General features: G+C 39.2%; 2 protein-coding genes across 3 annotated transcripts in view; one reads left to right on the forward strand and one right to left on the reverse strand.

The window, feature by feature from the left end:
* Positions 1 to 3: 3 nt before the first annotated feature.
* On the forward strand, positions 4 to 5,684 carry NDUFAF7 (NADH:ubiquinone oxidoreductase complex assembly factor 7; the record flags this gene model as incomplete). Its single annotated transcript, XM_009283829.1, has 8 exons — positions 4 to 144; positions 793 to 903; positions 1,936 to 2,146; positions 2,602 to 2,660; positions 3,388 to 3,501; positions 4,348 to 4,491; positions 4,834 to 5,007; positions 5,396 to 5,684. Coding segments are annotated over 8 exons (1,167 nt in total), but the record flags the coding sequence as incomplete, so codon positions are not given.
* A 60-nt stretch (positions 5,685 to 5,744) lies between these two features.
* The window catches only part of PRKD3 (protein kinase D3), a 46,751-nt gene continuing 35,239 nt past the window's right edge, over positions 5,745 to 17,256 (reverse strand). For both annotated transcript variants that reach the window (XM_009283796.2, XM_009283797.2), the window contains 6 exons: positions 14,579 to 14,685; positions 13,822 to 13,983; positions 13,251 to 13,349; positions 11,442 to 11,709; positions 10,447 to 10,532; positions 5,745 to 9,559 (listed from right to left, as the gene is read on the reverse strand). In XM_009283796.2, coding sequence (XP_009282071.1) covers positions 9,386 to 9,559; positions 10,447 to 10,532; positions 11,442 to 11,709; positions 13,251 to 13,349; positions 13,822 to 13,983; positions 14,579 to 14,685 — 896 coding nt within the window. In that variant the 3' untranslated portion in view covers positions 5,745 to 9,385. The remainder of the gene's footprint in view (positions 9,560 to 10,446; positions 10,533 to 11,441; positions 11,710 to 13,250; positions 13,350 to 13,821; positions 13,984 to 14,578; positions 14,686 to 17,256) is intronic.

Consider the following 17,256-nt stretch of genomic DNA (forward strand, 5'->3'; position numbering starts at 1 on the left):
GGAAAGCGGCCCCGCCGTGCCGCTCAGCGGGCCCCCGGCTCCTCTCCCCTCTCCCCCCCGCAGGGTTACTACACGCGCCGCGGCGGCATCGGGGAGAGCGGGGATTTCGTCACCTCCCCTGAAATAAGTCAGGTGTTTGGAGAGGTAACGCATAGTTCCTTATGTCTTAAGTAACTCCTTTTCACTCTCACGTTACAGTTAACTTGTTTTTGGAGGAGGAGGGGGTGTTTTGCTTTTCTGGAAGATGGGGGAGTCCTTTCTCGTGTTACAATTTGGGACACCGTCTGTGCTTAGTAGCGCTTATTTTCGTATAGAACTTGTTTATAAACAAGTGGTAATTTATGGTAGTTTCCCAGCGTGAAAACTACTCAAAAATCGTTTTCAGATTTTGGTCTGGTTCACTCTGGTTTGAGTATCATTTCCAGTAGTGAATATCGGCTAAACGCATTTACCAAAGCGCCATCCAGAACAGCATTGTCATGAAGAACAGCTGTTCAGAGGCAGCTGGGCAGTGGCCTGCATTTGAGCCTTAAGTAAAAGTTTGTGCGCCAACCAGAAGAGAGTCCCACCCGTTTACTGATGGAGAGTTGCTTCTGCTGGGCTGACAGCAAACAATCACCGATTTTAATACTTAAAGAGAAGAGGGCAAAGTTATGTTTGCTTTTTCTTAACTTTAAAATAGAGAGAGAGAATATTGTATAGTATCTTAGTTATTATCAGACAAAAGGCAGATGTCACTTTTCACAAGTTCTGAAGTTATTACTGTAACTCTGTGTTTTTTCTCACCGTCAGTTAATAGGAATATGGTATATTAGTGAATGGATAGCCACAGGCAAACCTAAAGCATTCCAGCTGGTGGAACTGGGCCCAGGGAGGGGCACTCTTACTGATGATATATTACGGGTAGGTGAAAACTGGTATTAATATTCTCTATTTCTGGCTTTATTCTGTGGCTATGCTGAAATCTGAAGGAATGAGGTTTTGCTGTCGGGGTTTAACCTTCCCTAGTAACCACATCATTTCAGTCAGGAGACTTGCAGCTTAGAATCTAATTAGAATATACACAAGTTTCTGCTATTCAGCAAAGGGACCAGGTCTCCGAGTTGAAAGCAGAACACGGGCCAGCGTGTGCACACTGCACAGACACACGTGTAATCCTTCAAACACTACTTGATGGAAGGGGAGGGCAGGAATAATCCATTAGAGATTATTTCTGTATAGGAAACCATTATCCAAACTGAAAACCATTTAGGAGGGTGCTGCTGTGTGTAACTGGGAGGGTGGCCTCAGTGCAAGCAATAGGAGGAAGGGGAGGAGGAGAATAATACAGGAGTGAAGTTGTGTCAGTTCCTTTGGGGATTTCAGGAGCTTATTTCTTTTGAGTTAACCCTCTCTGATCTATCATGCTTGCATAGCTGTCTATTCATTAAAATCCACTGATTCAAAAACAAATTGCTAATGGGATTTAGTACCTCAGAAGAATTTTTATCCTATTTACATATGTTAAATGAAAAAGAACTCTAATAACCACAGTGAAATGTAGGATATTGAGTACTTTTTGTTTATGGTGTCTGGGAAGACTGAACCATTTTTCTCCTAATGCTAAACCCGCTGTAGGTATTGGAGGAGCTACTCGCTTTCAGGCTATCGCTATTCTAAATTAGCATTTCACGTTGCTGTCCTTACAACTATATAATGTGTGCCATACTTTGCCAACTTTATTAGAAGCATAGCAGCTTTTATTAAAATTGATGAAGAAATTCCCATTTCCTTCTGGAGGAGCAAAATGCAATCTCTTTCACTGAGACTATTTTGTTAAACGAAAGCCAACTAAATCTTATCTTTAATACAAGTAATGAGATTAAAGGTTAATTCTTAAACCTTTAATGTATACAGCATGTGACTGTGCCTAATAGAATTCATCTGTCTTTCTAGGTCTTCAACCAGCTTGCCTCTTTACTTAGTAAATGTGATGTCTCTGTTCATCTGGTAGAAGTGAGTCCCAAACTCAGCGAGATCCAAGCACTGATGCTGACAGGGGGGAAAGTGCAGTCAAACCCCGAGGACAAGTCTGCTTACATGGAAGGCATTAGCAAGACTGGAATTCCCATTTTCTGGTACAGAGACATTCAAGATGTGCCGCCAGGTAAGGAGCTTGAACGTCTTGTTACAGGGATGGCGTCCTTCCTCTGTTTGCAGCTTTTGATAACTGAGGGTGTCTCTGTTAGCCTTCACAATGGGTAGAAAAGCAGTTAGTATACGTGTTAGCTCCTACTTCCTGCTACCTATTCTGACTGCCTTCATTTTGGGATAGCTACCCAATTTCATATATTGACTTTTTTTTTTTTCCATGGGAAACCATTTACTGGCTTTGCCTGAATCTCCTTTTGCAAGATACCCATCTAAAATTCATGGACTGGAAGCTATAGCTAGCTGTAGAAATGCTGTCTTTGATGTATCCAAGCTGGAAATAATGACAATTATTTCACAACCACATTAACTAGCTTAATTCATTAACGTTCATAAACATTTTTCATTTTCAAGCAGAAGCTGCTGTGGAAGCATTAATAATTTAATGTATTCTTTTTTACCTTCCTGCAGGTTACAGCTTTTACCTAGCACATGAGTTTTTTGATGCCCTGCCAATACATAAGTTTCAGGTATGGCAAGAAGATTATTGTAATTGTGACCATCTGCTTAAACGCCTTTTCTCTTTGAGGAAGAATAGAATTAAGGTGCCAAACTAGACACATGCATCGTCTCTGGTGATAAAACATTTTTAACTGAATTTGGACAAATGAGGCTTAATTCAGCTGATAACTGTAAAATTAGTAATTGTTCTTGAATGGAAAAGCTTGTAGAAAGCTAAAGCTTGCTTTCTGCTCAGGTAAGTCAAGTTTTTTTATTTCTTCTGCTAGATTAATGAAGCTTTTAATTTTCACGTTTTGTTAGTAGGGGTACATAAAATAGACTGAAGGGCTTTCATTTGAAGGGTAAAGAGAATAGCAAAATAGAGGCTAGTTAGAATTCAGAAGAAGCTTGCAACTTCAATTTGATAATTAGCTTATGAAAATCACTGGTAGAATAAAATATTTTATTTTGATATGTTGCACTATCAATAGAAGAGGCGGCATTTTTCTCAATGGCATCATTCAGTCCTTTTAGGTATAGTTAAACCTGTATTTGTTGACTCTGCAGATGAGTCTCTACCACAAGCTTTTTCCAAGGCAGTTACTGGAATTAAATAGGAATGAATAATTGTTATTAATAGCGTATTATGTTCTTAAAAGGACTGTGAAAGTGCTTGGTGCATTAGTCCAATCAAATAAACAGGATACTGTTGTACCCATTAGAGTGTAAAATGAGTACTTTGGGCTCATTAAACAGAGAACAGAGAAAGGCTGGCGTGAAGTGTTGGTCGATATAGATCCAGAAGTTCCTGACCAGCTGCGGTTTGTCCTGTCACCATCCAGTACCCCCGCGACAGAGAACTTTATTCAGGTAAGGCTATGCCTACCAGAGTTTGTACTTACATATTTACTGACTCTTTCAAGTACATTTACTGCTTTTCAGTTACTTTGACAGCAAGAGGAGGGCTCTCAATCTGTAAATGAGTAAATACAACTTACTGTTTACATTCTGCAAAACTTCCACAAGCATTTAACTTTGTACGCTGCAAAAATATAGCACAAAAATAAACATGTACATCAAACTTTGCAAAATGAGAGCTTAAACAGACAAAACGCTTCAGAGAGCAAACTGAGGCAGCAAGTGACAGGGAGGGTTCTGCGTTGCATGTGTCAAATCACCACCTCGACAGTGGCCCTGCCTAAGCCAGGCTCTCAACCTGCTGTGTACGTACTCGGTGCAGCTGGGTACTTCTGTGCTTTACTGACCTTTAATGGAAAGTGTCTAAGATGGTTTTTTTCCTAAAATTCACTGGATTCTTAAAGTTACAAAATGAAGTAGTTGAGATTAAAACCAACTACAGATTTTCACACAGAAAGGCCTTTTTGAAGGGCGCGTACAGCTGCAGAGCTATTTTCATTCTTTCAGTACCACAGTAATGCAGTTTCGCCTGATGCAGGTATTCTTACTTGTTAGGAAAAATTTCATTTCACTTGACTATAGGTTATAGAAGAGATGACCGAAATCCAGCAGTCAGAAAACACTAATTGAAAATGACCGTTAGCAAAAACTAGCCCAAGCTCTAGGTAGCCTAGAATACACCCCTGGACCTCTGCGCCCCAGTGAAGTGACAACACTCCCAAGACGTCAAGCGTGAAGAACTCTTGCCCTGTACTTGTTTGCTAATCCAGGTGTTTTGATCTTTGAACTCTGCATTAGCCTGAAGAAACGAGAGATCACGTGGAAGTGTGTCCTGAGGCTGGTGCCATCATTCAGAGGCTTGCCTGTCGTATAGAAAAGGATGGTGGGGCTGCACTGGTTGCCGATTATGGTCATGATGGAACCAAAACCGACACTTTCCGGGTAAGACACTTACCCTGAAATTAGAAGCCAAAATACTCTGTTATTTTTTATTTGTCACTTGGATCATTAGGTTCTTGTAAGAGAAAGGTCTTGGGTGGACATAATAGCAAAAACTGCATTATGCTGCAATCATAAAACTGAGGAATTGAGTTCTTACTTAATCAGTACCCAGAAGGGTTTCTGTCAGACAGAAAGGATAATCTGAGCCCTTGCTACATTTATCTCAGATTTCCAAAATACGATTTGCTATTCTCACCCCTCACGCACAACTTAGTCTTTCCTAGTCCTAGCTACGATAGCTAGGGGTACAGCTGAGTATAATCTTCCTATTTAATTTTTCAGGGTTTCCAGAATCACAAACTTCACGATGTGCTGAGAGCTCCAGGTACAGCAGACCTGACAGCAGATGTTGATTTCAGCTATCTTCGAAAGATGACACAGGGAAGAACAGCCACATTAGGCCCCATAAAACAGTGGGAGTTTTTAAAAAACATGGGCATAGACCTCCGATTGCAGGTATGATAGTGTTTACAGGTACATAAACTCTCCTAATCCACAAGCAATACTCTTAAGCAGCAAGAGAGCTTTTATAAAAAAATCTGATTTTTAAAAGGAAGTTGTTCAAAACAGCATGTAGGCGTGAGATCGAAGAGTTGCTTCTCCTAGACATAAGTTACTCTGGATCCCTCAAAGTAAACTGATTATATTTAGGAGTATTTAATGCAAAATTTTGCTACATACATCAATGTATGAGCTCCACCAGGGATCTCACCAGTTCTACTGAACATTATGGCACTGTTACATTAGTACAACTGAAAAGGATGCAACAGGAGATTGCGGGTATGAGGGAATTTATAGGAAAGCAGGAGGGGCTATAACCTACATTCTTTTTTTTCTTTTTAAGGTGCTCTTGCAGAATTCACGTGACACAGCAACTCATGAGCAGTTACTTCACAGCTACGATATGCTGATGAATCCCAAGAAGATGGGGGACTGTTTTAACTTTTTTGCCCTGCTGCCTCACCACAGACTTGTACGTCCTGACAAGAAACAGAAGCCAGAATCAAAGTCTCCCTTACCACCTGTTGCTGGATTTGGTGAACTCTTACTGAAGTAATTTCAAATACTATAGCAAAATGTCTGATAATAGTAGCTTTCAATAGTAACTTACTAAATTAAAAAAAAAGTAAAAGGAAGGGAGTCGTGCATTTTATGGTTTCACATATGAAATGTTTTGCAATAATGTAATCGGCATATAGCTACATACGTAGTAAGGTAAGAACTAAATATTTTGATTTATCTTTGAACTGAAAGCACATGAAACGTCACGTTACTTCTCCAGGCGATTTTCTCACACCAATCTACGCTTCAGGGCCTAGCCACATTTTGGTAGGGAGTGCTATTTCAGAGTAAATCTAGTGCGGCACGCTAAACCTACTGACTGACCTGCGCAGTATGTGTAGAAATCAAACACTGCACATACAGAAACCAGCATACACAGAGCAGAGAAACAGTATTTCAGGGGTCTTACAATAGAGCCGAGTGAAGTATTTGCTAGTGGAATCAAGTTAAAACTTCTCAGTAACAAACAGATGTGCTAAGGAGACTTTCAGGGCACTCAGCTTTGGTACTTGCTTAAAACACAAGCTGCCTTGACATTTTTGAAGATACTTTTATAAAGAGAATGGTGGCAGGAACCATGCAAAAAGAGTTATTAGTTCCAAAGCACCTACTAACAGAATTCCCACAGCAGGCCATAGCTCATGACAGATCCACAACCAAGGACGCATAAAGAAACACTTACTTCTAAGCACATGTGAGAGGAGAGAGAATTCACGTAAATAAAAAGAACAAGTCTGATAGGGAAATAAATTTTATTTTCAAGCTTATCAGAGGATATTTACAAACAATGGGATGTATAAAAATATAAAAGTACTTGACAGTGTCCTTTTGAGGCTATAAATTTTACATGAGCTTTTTTCTAGCATCATCATAGCACTATTTCTTGAATGAACACAACTTAATTCATCTAGGGATATGGATATGAAACACTGTAACCTACTGCTGTCAAAGTCTGCAGTAAAGGTAGAAAAAAGGGAATAAAAAACTCAGCTATTTTTACTACTCTGAAGAAAGTTTACTCCTAATGCATGTCTGATTTTTTGGTTCCTCAGCTATTAGCTGCTTGTGGCTTCTATTGTCTGGCCCCGTAAGTCTGCGTATATGGTCAGGCAATCTCCTCCAAAGGCCAACAGCATTATCTATTTTTTTTAATACAACTTGAAGAATAAATAGCTCATATAATAATTTTGGAGCAGAGCAGACTTCATGGGGAGAGACATCAGCCAGGCCTTCTACTTCATTGTTGTCCCCTCCTTCCTCTATTCCTGTTGTGCTTTTTCAAGTGACCAAGCTGGCTTTTTGACTCTCTTAAAACAAACGAAAAAAACTCACCCCACAGGAAAACCTGAAGTGACAGCCCAAGTATAAAATCTGAAGTTTAAAACCAGACTGTATCTACATTATTACAATTAGGATGGAAGATAGCAATGGCTTCACTGAAATTTGGTCACTTGAGCAGCGGAAGTTGCAAAAAGCACTGCTTCCCTTGCCAAGCCTGGGCAAATACTAGACTACCAGCTTCATAGGCGATTGTTCTGGTTCCAAAGATGAAAAATAGTGCCTCTCTGAAGAATCAGTCCTGAAACCCTGCCTTAACAGGATGGCAGGGTTAAGGCACAAATTCTGCCCCTTCTGAATTCCTTTGCACTGCCCTGACAGCATGGAAGGGGGAGGATGACCCCCAGTGTAGGAGGGGCAGGGACTGCCATCAGGCAAGTCCCCTGCACAACCCTGAGGAAAACACGTGCTAGGAGAGAGGACACGTGGTGGTCAGAAGGGCTGAAACGCTCTGCCCACTGCTGGCTGTAGGAAACTGCCATACAGATTGCACCAACGTTTTGTACAAAGTTTGGTATATCCTACCAGGGAAGCCAGAGTTCAGCCTTTACCAACTTCGACACCTACAAAATTCAGTGGCAGTTAGATAAAGGGCAGGAGGAAAAGAAAAGGTGGGTTAAAGACCCAAACCTACCTGTGGGTACATACTTCTGCAACTGCCACTGACTTTACTGCCAGGTCACTGTCATTGCAAGCAGCTGCCAGCCCTGAAATAACCTTGTAAAATTTTATGTATATCTAACAACATAGAAAAAGTCTGCTCACCTGCTTCCTTACCTGAATAACAACAGTAGAAAAAAATACTTATCTACACACACACACAAAAAAAATATCTTTGTAGGAGAGAGAGGAGATACCCCAAAGCCTCTCACTGACTTTGCAGTTCAAGCCTGTATCAGTATTTTAAAAAGTATTTGAAACCAAGCTCCAGTTAAGCAGCTTGGCACATCAGGGATATGTACAGCCACCCAGCACCTTCTACCAGCACAATGCTGTTATCCCACACAAAAGGAAAGATTTCACCTTTTCCATTTTTTAAAATAGGACAAAAAAATCCCTCTTCCATATGCATTTAGCATTCGTGGCCTCAAACTTCTTTGAAATACCATGAACTTTAACTGTCACACTGTCCTCTGAGGGAATCGCTTCCAAAGAATATTGCTGCTTCCTCTCTATTGTGCCACAAGTCCAGTAAGTGGTTGGGAATCCATCAACTGAGGCATCTGCATAAAAAACTGAATTAGGAGTTGGTTTTGGACTCTTCATTCAGCTCAAACAATAACGCTGAGCACAGTAAAGAGGACGGGAGGGGCTGCAGCTTAAGGTCAGAAGGCAAAGCCCTTTCACCCGCAACCCAGCCGCCCTGGCAGAAGCAACAGGTGATTTGACATCCACTGTCACTCCTAGGTTTTGAGCAGAGTTAAGATACAAGCTAGCAGGCTACAAACTACTCCTGATGTAAGTCCAGGGAACCTTAAAAAAATTAGAAAAATATTAGAAAAATTTAAAAGTCTAATTACTCAAAACAACAGAAGAAAGCTGCATGTATTTTTCCCTATTCTTCCACATCCTTCTGCTAGAAGCTGTTTTTCCAGAGTGAAAGGATATGCTACATCAAGTCTTGTGTGCTCGCTGTGCATTACTTGTGTAGTTTTAAGGCCAAATGCCTTTGGCGTTTATCAATGACGTGTGCCAGCCTTGCACAGCAACACACTGTTGTGGCTTATTGCTCTGTTTTAACAGACAAAATAAAGGACTAGCATAGCTTTGATTGTCATCTCTTTAGATTGTCAGCCAGCATTTCAAGAGGAACGTAAAAAGTTACGGGGTTTTCTTTTTTTGGGTATCTGAAAAAAGTTCAATTAGGGCAAAGTCACACATATTTAACTGTCTTAACAGCAGCAAATTATTCCTTCATCTATGAAGCTGTATTCAACTTAAACCACCATGTTTTGCTGTTAGCCAAGGTATTCTGCACTGATTTCTTTTTACAGTCTCTTTTCACCATGCACAGTTTAGGAAACGGGAGATGTATCTAAGTAACAGAAAACAGTCCTCTACAGCCTAGTAAATAGGGATTAGAAAACCATTACAAAATTCTTATTGTGTAGGCTATGGAAAACACCCAAAACAAACCAACCTTGAAGAACACACAAACCATTCAATCTGTACACATTACACCTCAGTAATGGCTCTGTAGCCACACAGCTTGGCAAAACGTTACCACTGTCCAGTAACTGCTCATAGTTTAAGTCAGAGATGGAGAAAAGCTTGTCAGACGACAGTCTATTCCCACGTCAATGCAGGATCCTCTGGGGCTTTGTACACTGAACTATGTGTACAGCATTCAGAAAGAGCAACAGCTGTTCCAAAACTTATCTTCAGTTTCTGTCTGGAGCGTCCTTCTTTGCTGCAATTTAGCATAATGAATAAATCAAGGGTCTTCTTCCATGTCATCTGGATTAGGAGCCATAATAAAATGCTGGGGGTACTCAAGGTTGTGTTCATAAGCATGCTCTTTCCAGCGTGCATCGTCACTCTCATGGGTAATGTAACGCTCTCCAATGCGTGTTTCAAATTCTCTGAGGTCAAGCCAAGTCTGATAATCCTAAGGAGTAAAAGAGATTTAAGGAAGCAGTTTAAGAAACAGCAGCACTACATTCCCACAGATAAATTCTGCAGTTTGTCTCTACTTTTAGTATAAATAGCCACATGATATAATCAACAAGATCTGTTTAAAAAAAAAAAAAACAACACACCCCCCAAAATACCCCAAAGTGTCCACAAAGAATGGTTCAAAATTAAATAGGCTACTATCTAAGGTTGTAATACTGTAAATCATGAAAACTTTTTGTAACAAGACAGCTATGTTAGCTTTATTATAAAATTAATTGTATATATACAAATACATGAAATTATACTTATTCCAATATTGTTTGTACTTAAAATTAATCAGATTTTCCCCTTAACATCTTTTAAGTTATTTGTGTGCATGGATATCTGCATACAGTATTGTGAAAACATCGTGAAAGGAACCCGGTCAAACAAGCAGATAAATTCCATTCCAAACCATTCCCTTCTAAAATGACTAGAAGTCAGAGCACACCCCAGCTTGTGTGTCCACTTCAGCAGTGAACAAACAATGTTTGCCTCGACACCGATTTCAGTGGGGCTCCACGCACTCATCACTGTCCACATTCAGGAGAGGTGCCAGAAGAGTAAAACTCTGTGTTGGTGTCAGACAGAAAGTGAGGGGCCAGAGAGACAGTAAGACAAAGTTTTCCTTGAGAAGAGAAGCCACTAACAGATGGGCAGAATCCTGGAGCACATAAAATGTAAAGCTAAAACCAGAAATACTCAAGCCTCCATGAATGCTTGTTAACGGATTTGACAGTAGCAGTTCTGATAAGCCTCTGAAGGATTTCATTCAAAAAAAAAAAAAAAAAATCATTATTCACCACATATAAACATAGTGAAAAAGGCAGATAGGTTTACCTGTAACCACGGGTGACTAAGGGATTTGTCAACACTGAAACGTTTTCTCATCTTCACTTGAAGCAAATTGTTTATTAAATCAATGGCTGACAAAGAAGAACAGAACAAAAATTATATTGTTTAAATACTAATCACCTCTATCATCATTCGCATGCTGCAGTGAAAGTAAATTTTTTATGTGTATGTATCCTACTGAACTCTTTTAAACTTAATCAAGCTCTTGAATTTTATATTTAGCTTTGCTTATGTTAAATGAGGCTACAAAATAGGTATGGGGTAAGCTTCCCTCCCACTTTGATGGAAACACTAAAAGCTTTACTATATTACTCGTTCATCTTTTTCCCTACTGATTTCAGTGATTTTCAAAAGTGCCTAAATAACTTGAGCATAATCCTGTGTTCCAAAATGATGTAGGTACTTCCACTATTGTATACTTTTGTGTATGTCCTTCCACATCTATCTGTGTATTAATCATATACACATTACTGATAACAAAGCTGGCATTGGAGAGCTCTAGAGACCAACCTCGTAAACTTCTAGACTGTTCAGACCTGACATTTAGATCCAGGTTTTGTTTCACTTGCTAATGTACAAAACTAAAATTCCAGATTCAACTTTGAACCATTTCTGTAATTATAGTTCAGATAAAGTATGCTTTGAGATCAGCGTTCAGCAAATACTCACACATGATTTAACTTTTCGTTGGGAATTTTGGGAAGTTTCAAGTTATTCATCCCACTCCTCATGCATGCAATTAATTTTTCTTGCTAAATCTATTGGCTCCTCCTGCCCTGAAAATGATCTAAAACATTGTATTTGACAATTTATCTTTCACAAATATATGCCAGCTCATATTTATCCATTTTGGCATAGTCTACTAAACTCAAACTATTAATAATTTTCACGCTCCTATCTGAATGAACCTTGAAGTTTAAGCATTTGAATGCGTTATCTACATATAAAGACATTCTAATAGAGAAAATTCATTTCTTTACCTTCACTAGAAATTTCCTTCCAAGGATTTGGTGGGTACATAAATGCTGCATTTTGAATCTGATCATTTATATCCTCATCTTCATTAAATGGGAATGTACCACTAAGGCTCACATAGACAATAACTCCTACTGACCACATGTCTAGAGAGCGGTTGTAACCTTTACTCCTGAGCACTTCAGGGGCAAGATAAGCAGGTGTCCCCACCACAGAGCGCCTGAAAGATTTTTCACCAATGATACGCGCAAAGCCAAAATCACACAGCTTCACCTGCAAAAGGAATACATTGTAAACTGAGAAATCTCTGCTTGATCCCCGAAGCATGCTACTGCCCAAGACCAGAGTGGTACTTGATACTGTTTCATTTAAACATTGTATGCACTAAAACAGAGACAAAACATTACCTAAGCCAGTCAGTTAAGGTTTTAGGTTGCTGGTTTTGCAGACTGTGGATCAACCATGCTTCAGACTGAGCCCTGAACTGGCCTTGCACAGACTCAGGTCTGAGGCAGTCTGTGTAGTACAGGGCCACAAGTGTGCAAACAAGGACAAAACACTTCATTTCAAACTCAGCTCATTTTCAGAGGCAAATCCACACCCTCACAAGGCACAGAACCAAAATTTTAAAAGCACATGAATCTCAGCCAGACCACATTCCTCTTAATCATATTCCTGAAGCTGGAGGCTTCAGCTACACAGAAATCAAACGATGAGTTTTAGCTAGAACTCAGATCCAGCCAGCTCTGGGCAGAACGGTCCAATAATCATCCAAGTAAAAAGCATCATCAGCTGGTGCCTGCACTGATGCTCAGATCTTCATGGTTCTGGGATGGTTCCTTAACTTGAACACAGCAGACACTTGTACAGAAAAAAGGATCCAGATCAAGTCCAACACTAACCCCAAGTTAATAAGCCCTCCTCAGGGTGTAAGAAAGAGCAGCGCACTAAAGGCATACAAGTGACTCTCCAAAAGTCCACTCCACTTTGCATTAATGTCACAGGACTGGAAGCAATTCCCTGATGCTGCCTAGCAGATTTTAATTTCTCTGTATCCTCCACGAAATCCATACTATCCAAGGTATATAAGGTAATAGCTGACTGGGGTAAGTGTTGACAGTACATAAATACTAGTATTGCTGAACAGCATTTCTCTCACAGAAATTAGCTGTTTAGTTTCTATTACAATATAATATCATACATACTGATAATGAAGATCCCTGAGCAAGACCAGTGACAAATGAGCCAGTCCCTTTTAACAACAGCTCATAAGCAAGACAGACAAAAGCGAGGAGGAGAAGGAGATGTACAACAGGGAAGAAATTGTTTCCCCAGGGTCAAACAGCACTGGAACAGAAACGAGGACTGGTCTTGAAGCTTCTAATCTTGTGCCTTTTCCACTGGACTATTCTCACTGATCCAGAATACCAATTTCCATGCACTCTTCACAAGCATAAAAATAGATGCAGTCTACACAGCCTTTTGCTAAGTGCTGGCAGTAGTTGTACTTCTCAGGCTCCCTGGAATAAAGAATGCTGCTGCACAGCATTGTTGTGAGACATGATCCACGTCTGAGGGGAAAGAAACTGAAACAGACCATTGAGCATAAAGCTAGGCTAAGAGTTGGAAAGGGGAAAAAAAAAAAAAAAAAAAAACAGAGAGAGACAACTATAATACATGTAGTTCACATAATTCTAGACTAAGTCAATTGAACAATACCACAAGAGGTCACCTTTTAAGCTGCAATGCCTATACTTCTTTAAAAAAAGAAAAATGAAAAGTGATGAAAGAAGTATTTTTTAATCTCCACTCACTTGAGGGAATGGCTCTGCTGATGCTAGTAGTACATTTTCTGGTTTTAAATCACAGTGCACAATATTCTTGAAGTGTAAATTCCTCAAAGCAACAAGTATCTACAAAAATGAAAGAACATTTTCAGAACTATTCAAGTGCATCAAAAGTGTCAAAAGCCACACATACTAAGCAATACAGTAATTTGTATCAACACAGCCTTCAAGAATTAACCCATATATGCTGTGCAAGTACTTTTTTTTTCTCCAGCCTATCAAGACTTGGAACTGATGGTTTTGATTTTCCTTTTTTTTTTTTTTCCCCCCCCCCCCCCATCTTTTTGAATGCTTACTGTTTTGACATGCATCTTTGGCTGTCCATAATGTTATGTCTTGGGAAAGAAGGGCAAAAAAATTAACATAATAACACTCAAAATTATTTCCATGTTTATTCAACTTTCATTAGATGTGCATCCGTCTGTGCTGTCTCTTTTAAATAACAATACAGAAAACCCCTTGTCCAAACTCCATTCTCACATAGTTACAAAAGATAAATCTAGCCTTTCCTCTCAAAGAAGAGAGAATGAACGCCAACCTGAGTGACCATGAACTTAGTTATTCGTTCTGGAAGTCGACTTTTCTCGCTGGAAAGAATCATCTCTAGCATATCCCCATGCAGCTTTTCCATCACAACAAAGACCCGTTCCGGGGTTTCAAACATACATTCCAGGTTCACAATCCCAGGGTGGTGCAAATTCTAAAAAAAATTAGTACAGGTACATCACTAAAATAAAACAGTATGAAATATCCCGAACTACACAAAAATGTTGTGCCTCAAATTGAAAAGCAGTTAAGTGGAGAGTTAGAGATGAAAAAAAAATGAATGTCTGAAGCAAGAAACTAGCTTGAAACATAAATGTAAACCCATGAAATGTGCCGATTATCACTACTAAGACTAATTTGTTTTAACACAAATTATCTGTAATGATGAATTTTACAGTTGATACACTCAGTAGCTTGACTACAGAACATGCAAGAATAAGACTCATAGATTGAGGAGCCAGTAGTGGAAGACAGCCAAAAATAATAGAGTTCCCTGCTACCTGCAGGAGACAACATGGAGCCAAAGTACCTGTCTTCAGTGGATCCCCTATAGGGGATAAATACCACTCCCAAGTTATCAGTTCTACCAAATACTCAGGAATTCCCGCTCTTCTAAGATTCCGTCTTACAAAAAGACTCAGAAATCACTTACACTGATTTAGAAATCAATTCAGAGCACTTACACACATTACAAAGTCTTATTAATGGCTTGAGACAAACTCCAACGTGATCCAAAAATACTTTTGTACCTGGAGAATGGCCACTTCATTACGAAGCTGACTTTCCTGTTTAGTTGGAAACCTCATCTTGTCAATGACTTTGATAGCCACATCTCTTCCAGTCTTCCTATGTTTTCCTAAACATAAAGTCAATGTCAGCCATCAAGAGGCAGAAGCAATTCATAGCTATAAAACATTACAGCAGAAATTCCTTTTTGGGGAAACAAGTCTATTTTGTGCAAATGTACAATATTACTATATTTATATTTAAAATTGCAACTAGTACATGAGTAATAAGAAGTGATCAGCCTCAACAGAAGAGTTGTAAATAAATTTAAACTGGTTCCTACTCTGCTGTTAGGTATGCACATTGACATTAGATGTATTAGGTGAAGTTTTCGTTTGTGCAAGGGACTTGCACTTTAGCAAGTAATACCTACTCCCACAGAATATAGCCTCTCCTGTAAAAAAAACAAACAACAAAACTATTCAAGACAAATGTGAAGAGAGATTTACAAGTCTTCTCCAGTGGTTTCATACTTTTATGGGCTCCACATGCACAGGAAATTATACCTAATACTCTACGGGAATATAGGGGTAATTATGTGCCATGAAGAACAACCCGTTAACGCCCAGGAGGCAGTCTGTTGTGATCAAAAAGCTCCAAAAGGTTGTGGTAAGAAATGTGCTGATAGCACCAAATACTATTCCTTGCTGCAAACTGCATCAGCTAAACGAGAAGCATTCTGCAATACACAGATAGGATGTTTCAAGGGCTAAGTGAGTAGCTGTAAATGCTTACCCAGCTTCTCCACAACTGCTGAACTGACTTCTATCCCATTCACATCAGAGAGGTTAATGGGATCACACACTGCAAGATCTCGATAATCTAAGACATTTAATACTAAACTAATATAAAACAATAAGTCTGCACCAAAGGAAAAAAGTCATTATCTGCTCAGTGAAGGATTTGGAAGCCATTTTAGGAAAAGGGATGACACACACAGCTACAGTGTAAGCAGCACAAAGGACTCTACTGGCACTGCTACTGGGAGCCCAGCGACGCCTCACTAACCACCCAGCAAGGCCTCACCTGCTGCTCTGCAGTCAGTGCTGGTGGCCAGGGCTTAGGCAGGGCATAGGAATTGCTCCAAAGGCTGCTGTGCCAGGCAGCTAATGCACCTGCCTTAAACAACATCACGAATAAAGGGTCAAAACCAGGCTTATCTCCACTGGATGAAAGCAGGCAGGCATCACTCAAGGTCCAAAAGGGTTTACAAGGTTACCAAATAGAACTAACAATTGGAGAGCAAAAAATAAATTTTAAAAAGATTACATTAGTCCTAAGGAAAGCGTACGCTGCATAACAGACTGTCACAGACAACAGCATAAAGCCAGAAGTCTTGAAAGAGAGAGATCCAGGGAGTTTTGTCATTTTGTCTGTAACAAATCAACAATTTTTAGGCAAAATATTAGAAATCACAGCACCCGGCTATAATTTAAATAAAACCCTAGACTCAGGGACAGTGACTCTGGCTCCACTAGACATCAAATTAAGTTGAAATGTAGCAGAAATACCATCAATTACGAAGTAGATGAAAAACCCAGAAGACAAATGCTACGTTGCAAGAGAACATAAAACAAAACCACCAAACTAACAAAACACTTAACTACAGAAGCTAGGCTAGAGCTAAAAATTGAACATGAAGAAAGATTAACAGAATAGCAGCTTGAAAATTCCTTTTCCTAAGTAAAACAACCAACCAGGTTTCAGGGCAAGTTTTACATCAGCGAGAAACTGTCAAGAATTTTTTTTTTTCCTCCATTTTTCAGACCCTTCAAAACTAATCAAAATAGGAAAAGCAGAGGGAAACTGTTCTCACTGAAAGAAACAGGGGTTGGATATCAATATCCTATCACTTCTTGATTTACAATTCGTAAAAGTTTGTTCAGAATAGAGGACACACAGACACACACACACACACAAAAAAAAAAAACCACACACAAAAAACCAAACCCCACAACAACATAAGCAACTTAATTTTATCTTTATTTGTTTAAATAAAAGGTTTTGTTACCATTATTTCAGTAAGCCTACACAGATAGGGAGAAGCCAATATTAGAAGTTACCAGGTCCAGTCTCCCCAAACACCAGCAACAATTAAGCAGTGTGCAGAGCCAGCAAAAGAATATTCTTTTATATTCTCTTTTCTTGCTCTTTCAGCTTGTGATTTTATCTTAAGAAACTGAGTATACATACCCTATATATTTTAAGGCATCTTTAAGTGAAAAGATTTAATATAATAAAAGGCTTTTATAAGCATTTATTATGTTTATAACCATTTATAAGCATTGAATCATGAAAAATACCAAGCTGAGATTTATCTAAAAGACAATTTAGGAGAGTATATACAGAAATAAAACCAAAACATCAAAACTACTGTCTGCATTTGTGCATGTTCTATTCATAAGAGAGGGAGCATACTTTGATTCACACTATGCTTTAAGAAATACAGAGGGGAAAAAAAATAGACCTCTCTCAAGAGTGATGTAAATCCAGACCATCAAACTGCATTTCCATCAAGCAGTTCAGAAGTAATAGAGGAAAGTATTTAACTATACAATTGGCACACAGAAAAATCATAGCCACGATACTTCCTGACTAGAAAGACAACATGACAGAAGCAGAAAGGTTACCACTTTTAAAT

The sequence above is a fragment of the Aptenodytes forsteri genome, unplaced genomic scaffold (assembly GCF_000699145.1).
Source record: "Aptenodytes forsteri isolate BGI_AS27 unplaced genomic scaffold, ASM69914v1 Scaffold309, whole genome shotgun sequence".
NCBI classification, from domain to species: Eukaryota; Metazoa; Chordata; class Aves; order Sphenisciformes; family Spheniscidae; genus Aptenodytes; species Aptenodytes forsteri.